Source organism: Montipora foliosa, chromosome 3, assembly GCF_036669935.1.
Source record: "Montipora foliosa isolate CH-2021 chromosome 3, ASM3666993v2, whole genome shotgun sequence".
NCBI lineage: Eukaryota > Metazoa > Cnidaria > Anthozoa > Scleractinia > Acroporidae > Montipora > Montipora foliosa.
In genome coordinates this window covers 22,537,441-22,544,940 of record NC_090871.1, presented here as the reverse complement: position 1 = coordinate 22,544,940, position 7,500 = coordinate 22,537,441, and the positions used below count along the sequence as shown (strand labels likewise).

General features: G+C 39.6%; 1 protein-coding gene across 1 annotated transcript; it reads right to left on the bottom strand.

Moving 5' to 3' along the window:
- Positions 1–1,076: 1,076 nt before the first annotated feature.
- Positions 1,077–4,340, bottom strand: LOC137997083 (uncharacterized). Its single transcript, XM_068842844.1, has 4 exons — positions 4,246–4,340; positions 3,828–3,871; positions 2,004–2,675; positions 1,077–1,716 (listed from the first exon to the last, which is right to left on the bottom strand). The coding sequence occupies exons 2-4, from the start codon at positions 3,832–3,834 to the stop codon at positions 1,526–1,528; spliced, it is 870 nt and encodes a 289-aa protein (XP_068698945.1). The 5' UTR covers positions 3,835–3,871; positions 4,246–4,340; the 3' UTR covers positions 1,077–1,525.
- Between the last annotated feature and the right edge of the window lie 3,160 nt (positions 4,341–7,500).

The window sequence follows — 7,500 nt, the reverse complement described above, 5'->3', positions numbered from 1 at the left end:
TGTGTTCTTGGGGAAGACACTTTCCTCTCACGGTGCCTCTCTCCACCCAGGTGTATAAATGGTGTTTAATGCTAGGGGTAACACTGCGATGGACTGGCATCCCATCCAGGGGGGAGTAGAAATTCTCCTAGTCACTTCATGCAACAGGAACCAGAGATAAGCGCCGGCCAGATGGGCCATCTAGGCTCGTTCCAGACTTTACCTACCCTACCTTTACCTAAACTCAAAAGATGAGAAATTGGACTGGACCTCCTTGCATCGAAGTGTTTTAACCCATCGTTTATTTGAAACTTCGAGACAGCGAGTGAAATTTAACAAATGAAATTGATCCAAAAGACATGCACATTTTTCATTACCAAAGCTGCGAATTCTGAAGATTTCAAAGTTGAATGACGAGCAAGTGGTTTCTCATCTTGTTGGAAAAAAAACTGAATCCGCTCAAGCGGTGACTACTATTTCTTACGTTCGAAACGTCAGTTATTCTCTCTTTTTGTGGTGGTAAATCGATGTTTATCCACTCGGAGCCAAAAAAGAGGATCATTCAATCCAGTAACCCACATTCAAAAGCCGATTTTGCTTTTCAGTGATTCGTTATCTGCTTTTGGATTATGGCAAACGAGCAAGATCCCTCTGACTTGCCTCGAACTTTCCTCCTACCAATCTGGACCAGATTCGATTCCCAGACTCGGTGTCACATGTGGGATGAGTTTGTTGGTTCTCTACTCTGCTCCGAGAGGTTTTTCTCCCCCGGTACTTTGGTTTCCCCTCTCCATGTGAAACCAACGTTTGATCTGATTTGAGTGATTAATTTGATTTCGATAGGCCAGTTTCGTATTCTCAAGGTTAGACTGGATCTAGCATGAAATGCAGGCCGATGCAGGCGAAATAATTTGCATGTGATTCCCTCGCATTAGCCTCCATTTCGTGCTCGATCCAACCCAATCATTAGAATACGTAGTGACCCAACACAAGAACACTTGATATTTGTTTTCAGATCAATTTTTCAAAAATAACATTTCTTGTAGTTTCGTTTTCCGGTATTACAGAAATAGAGCAAAATCAAAGACACCAAAATCTTATCTTCAAATATAATTCTTTATTTGAAACCACATTGTTCAATTTAAACTAAAAGATCTGTTTGACTTTGACCGACGGCGTTAGGGTGATGTCCATTGAACGGTTTGTTTATAGGCTCAACTGTGCTAAAGATTCGATGATTTGTCCAAATTGCATTACTAAACAAAACAAGATCCACCATTGCTTTTTGTTAAGGGAAACTGGTCATGGAGGTAACATGATCTCAAAAAGGTGATAACTTTCATATTCTCTAGCTAAAATTAGTAAAATCGTGAACCTGAGAAAATTAAAACAACCGGCGGGTACTGAAGCTGCGCTTGTAGCACCTAGTTGGTCATTAACTTAATTATGATGAAATGTTTCACTGAAAACTTGAACGAACATTCTTTTTTTTTCAAAACTGAACTGTGAAGCTTTTCCTAGCTTTCGGGCTGTCCACGACCAAGTATTATTCTATTATGGTCGTACAAAACTTCATGAAAGAAACAAACTTATAATCTGGACCGTAAGGTAGGTTAACAGCCTTCCTTGGATCAGATATATCTTTGCCGGCTCCATCTTTGTTCGTAGCAGCGGCTGATCCAAGCTTTTGGGACCACAGTTTGTTGTCATCCAAACGCTGGCAATGGAAATCCGTTTCTGAAAAAAAAAAGTTAATAAACTGAAAGTAAGTAAAAACTATTGCAAATCCAGGTCTGGATAACATGTGAAATTTTGGTCACATTCAGGACTTTATGATAGGTTGCATGTTCCGAAATAATCGTGTTCGGCAACTTTCACACTCCGTTGGAATTCAGCGAATGTACAGTACCCAAATAAATTTAATCTTTTCTTTGAAAAGGTAATTTTGAACACTTCTTCAGTAAGCACTGACTCAGAAATGTCTTTCAGCGATTACTGGTAAGAAAGAATATCCGATCTCTTACCAACAGCAACAAAAAGTGCCACCAAGCAGTTTGGCTGTTCCGGTGCCGTGGGGCAAGGGGCCTCTGGAGGCACATCCATTTTTAACCAACCGTCACTTTCGACAGCTGCAAGTACTTGGGCAACAGTTAACTCAGTGATTGGTTTACCACTGGCTTTACCAGGCTGTGCAAAACTGTTGGTTATCTTGTCGTTTGCGTAGTTGTAGCAGTTGTTATTGGATTGAACGCAATTGGTGTTCCACCTTGCCAAGTTCAGTGGAGGTGCGTAGTGTAGTATCTTTCCAACTACTCGTGGAACATCTTGAGGTGTGGTACTCTGGGTTTTATCAGGTATCTTAGCTGAGATAGCTCCTGAGTCGATCGCTTGCAAAACCTTTTTCCGCAAGTCGTCTCTGATCAATCCTTCGGGCATGGTGTCCAGCAATAGCTTTTGAAGGGCTGCTGTCTCCTGGCCGACAATTAAGTCTGCTCTCTCAGCGTCGAAGGGCTGCACTAAGAAACCCCTGAACCCAAGAATGGAGGGCATCTGTTTGTGACGGTAGGTGATTCGTTTGGCTCTGGCATCGTCCAAATTCTCCCTAATCATTTTGAAGCTCTCATGTCGGGAATCAAACTTCCAAACAGGATCAGGAAGACCGCTATATATGGCCAAAGTCACCTTAATATGCTCTCCTAAATGTGAAGATAATAGTATTTTACTATGAGAGGACTGTGCATAGGTATCTTAAGACATTCCTAAGCCATCTCAGTACTGATAAATTGATGAATAAATGGTATATTTAAATCTGGGCACGTTTGATTACACTGGTAATCAGGTTTTTTAGGATCACGAGAATTTTTCCACCATGCCCGAGCCTCCTACGGCCTCAGTTTTTTTTTGGTCAATTGTAATTAAGACGGTCAGAACACTCATCAAAACTCAAAGTACAATAAGACATTCTGTTTTGCGTAAAACAAGTTATGTCGTCTGCAAAGAGAGAAAGTTTTCTTCTCGTACCCTTATATCCTTTAATTAGTATCATCATCTCTTGGCTAATCTTTACAGCTAAGATCTCCAGAGCTGTAATTATTCAAAGTTATGCTGGTAACGATAAATAGACCGAGGATCCAGCATCTTGCCTTACCCCCCATGCTGAGAGCAAACCTGGTCTCGTTGTGAAACCACAAAACATAACACAGCTCGAGCCGTTGTTGTACTCTTATCCACTTCGTGTGTGAATGAAGGGTCAAAGATGAATGCAATGCAATGCTCTTAAGAGGAAGTTAAATTTTTAAAAGTCAATAGCCACTTAGATGAACCAATGCAAGGATTCCCTTTGAGGTGTGGATACTAGAACACGTCGATCATCAGTAGTTCAATTCTGATGGAATCAAAAATAGTTCTTCCCATGACAGTGGGGCTCTGTGAGCTCTGATTATAACGAGTTCTTTCTGGAACCACACTTTTACACTTCAAACGCTTTGCCAAAGTTTTGGACGCTAGTTTTTAGGGGTAAAACAATAATTCGAGATATTGGTCGCCAATTTTTTACCAAGTTGCAAGGCCGGAGAGCACAGTCGCTATATATGCACAATTGTAGTACCATCATATAACTTGAATTAGAGCAACAGATTTTAATTCTAGGTTCTCAATATCAGGAGCTCGTTATGGGCTCCGAAGTATCAATAACGGGAAGTGGTCGAGGCGGGCCTTACGTAGGCTCTTTGATTCAAAGGAGAGAGGCTCGAAAGACCTGATTAAGCGGAAGGATTATAATTTTCCCAAATATGTTCTCTGAACGGTAGACAAAAGCCACGACGTTACAAAGAGCATTGTGCACTCACCTTCCATGGTTGTTATTCGAGGAATTTGGCTTCAGTTAAAATTACTGAAGAAAAAGAAAACATAAACGAATAAAGTCAACAAGAACAACAAGACGGAAGTAAGATGGATGTTTAAATCTAAAATTTACCGTTGAACAATAAAAGACCCTATAAACCCCTATATTGAGCGGCTAGGAAGAAATCGCAAGTGGGTGATAAAACTGGAAAACAGATCACTTCCCAATCTATGTGCTTTCGATGTTTTCTTATAATTAAAGTGATGATATAAAAAGTGCCATGAGAGTTTTTAAGACGCCAAAATTCAGAGCAAAAAAAATTAATTAAAAGTCTGAACAAGAGGAAGGACTTGCTCGCCGAGGCAAAAAAAGCTTCCAATGCTGCGAAAAATTAGCACGAAAGTTAAACACTGCAATCTCACCTCTAACTTGTCCAGAGTAGGAATGCGAGTTAACGGACCAATGTTTTCGAACCAATATATAGTTTCATGCAGCCATCAATTGTCACTGATCATGTCAAAAAATGTGTTGACTAAGGACTTTGAAGAATTTGTTTTAGCGTGTTGTCACTGAAACCTTTTTGGAAGGCGTTAGAATTAAGGAAAGGCCCCTCTTATATTCACCAGATACGAGGATCAGTTTTTTTTTTAAACCTTTTGGTTCCAAAATTCTAATTGATGAAAAGCAAAGTGCTATTGGGAGTTTGGTTTTATTATTTTCAGGGGACGTACGTGCAAGGTTTTGAAGAATACGTCGTCACTTTGTCAGTTTAGTGCGCTCAGCTTTGTTCTCTTGCCAGCTCCTGCTGGCTCTGTTTGTATTCTTTAATGGCAGCGTTATCTCCAGATTTGCAGATTAACATCAAGGTCCATTGTCCTACGTCGTGTGAGTTACAACAGGGAACACTTACTGCAAAGTTAAAAATAAAATTCATTGTTTTGCTAATTCATTGCTAATTCATGTTTTGATTCATCTTGAAAGTTTGGCTGGTTTCCTTTTTAAAGGCATTGCCCGAGGGAGTTCTGGTATTCCTTTTAAAGCGTAGCTCCTATGCTAATCCTTGCTGATGGTTGCAGCTTCACTGGAATATTTATTTTCCGTGTTTGCATAGCCTGATCTCAAGACGAGGGGCTTGGGAGAATTCTCGCCAGTTATGCAAATCTTCGACTGCGTCTCGGGTTTGGATAACTTTCGAGAATTCTCCCAATTCTTCGAGTGTCTAGATCAAGTCATGCAGACACGGAAAAAGTTGTCTAGTGATTTTATAAAATAACCTCCCTTGGGAAAAGCAAAGGGCGTGACGCGACAACCACTTTTGCAGTCATGCAAACACTCCTATTGACCAATGAGAGCAGGCGTACTATCTGAATTATTTTTGAAATAATACTATAATAATAATAGCAATTAACAACTCTTTGAATTAAGAACTTGATTTACCTGATTTTGAAGGGATTGTTTTGGGATTGGACGTTATGTTTGTTAACTTTGTATGTATGCAATATGTAGTTACAGAAGTCTTGAAACACAAAGAATGTCATCCTCGGTCCAAAATGTGAGTTGTGTTAATTTTCAGGTCTTTTCGTTAACTTCGTTAAGTCCTTCTTACTTTCTATTCGTGACTCGTGTTTTTATCCCGAGTTTGAGAGGAAATTATAAGCTTTTCCTCTATTATTAGCGTTTCTTCTTACAACGAGCTCAGGCAAGAGTTCTCGGAAACATGTGTGGAAACAAGATATGATTTTTAAAAGATGACTCAAGGGCTCAAACATTGAATGCTAGTTTTATTTCCCTCTTTCGAGTCAAGCGCCGTATACCACTATATAAGGGATTTCTTTCGTTTTCTTTCGCCAGTGTGCCCACAATAGTAAAGAGCCTCAACCATCTCGCCACTAGTCTTTTATAGATTATAGATTGTGCTAGTAAAAGTAATATAGTATGCTAGTAACAGTGCTCATTAATTTTTTGCTAAAATTATGCTCGTTTGTCCAAATTATGCCGTTTGTTCTTAAAATTTTCCTTTTGCAAAGTGAGCGAAACAAGTCCAAAAAACGTATGACGATCATGTACTTGTAACAATACTTGTTTGGGCGTCACAAGCTCCTCTTCTATTGTATTGTTCTTCCTTTGTCTTAAGGCAACGGTGTCTTGCTATGTTTGCTGCTTCTGGTATGGTCTCTAGCAGCGAGTTATCGGGCGGCGTGGCTGACGCCATTTGGCGAACTTGCAAATGAGAGGTGCTGTGACCAACACCATCTGGCAACTTCCGGTCTATATAGGGATGCTCTCTCTCCGTTACCAAACCGCGAATGCGGCTAATACATTGAACAAAAATGTTCTCACACTTATCAATACCTGCCGATTATGCTAGCAGAGCTACATTTTAAAAATCAGCGAAAATTATGCTAGTTCCTCAAATTATGCCAAAAATTATGCCAGCACAATCTATAATAGCCTACTCCCAACGTCCTTGATGTAAAATGGCCGTGTGGCTAACCGTTTTAACATTTCCGGCCGAGATTTCCAATTCTCAGTTATCACCTGAAGAGAAGTCTCAGTCGACTAAAGCACTGTGTAAGGAAAGTTTAGAAGAAGGTTATCACCAAAATATTAAACGTCAGTGTAAACATGATAAAATCTTGCTTTATTTTCGCTGACCTGTGACCTTTGAAAACGGAACTGTTTACAATGGTTCTTAAAAGAAATCAGTAGCCTCCTCAAGTGGTTTATGATCATAAGAAATCGAAGAAAGTAAAAATAGAACTTTCTAGCCTGTCTTCCGATTTGTTGTGTAGGTAGTTTGAATCAACTCATGACAATCATGATTGAAGACAATAATTGTTTTTGTATGAGTTATTTTGCAGACTTCAATTTTTTCAGGAATGACTGATGAAGTAACGAGCTGCGTAATCCTTGTTCAAGTCATAGCGTGTACACTATTGAGATCATGTACAGGTCCTTGTGGTTTGGCTGTGAGTATTTCAAGTGCACACCGTAACGATTTTTAACTATGTTCAAGTTGAAACTACTTCAAGAATGCCTCTTGATAATTTAAAGAAAAGAAAAGGTGATGTCTAAATTTGGAAACGCGGATCCCTTGCATCGTATGATCTTTCTACAAGTACACGGGTTTTCCCCTTTCCCATATTCGGGGAAACTGAAAATAAGCGTGAACTCATAGTTTAGGGGCGGGGACAACAAAATAGGGGCGGTACTGTGTAAAAGAGTCCAGAAAATAGGCCACCAGATACGGAATCTTATAATAGCGCAGTAAACTCAGTGTAAGAAAAGTGATTGCTGACTTTCTAATTAAAAGACATTTTTAAAAATCATGACCCTTTGCGAAGTTGTAGAACCCGCTGAGACTTGTAAGCAGAAATCTACTACGGTGTTATGCTCCCATCATCGGAAGTTACCTTTAACGGTTTGCTTACATGTTGCCTTCAAACATAACCCTGAAAAGACTTGGAGAAATGCTTGAAATTATTATATAATATATCAAATATATTGTCTTATAAGTATTGTTTATTAAATGAGCAGGAGTGTTTCATCCGGTTACGTTTCATGAGGCGAAGCCGAGTGCATGGTTTTAGACCCGATAAAACACGATGCGTGTTTATTGAACGGCTTAATTAAAAACATTCCACAAAAGCATGTCTCTCTGGATTGCGAACAAAGGT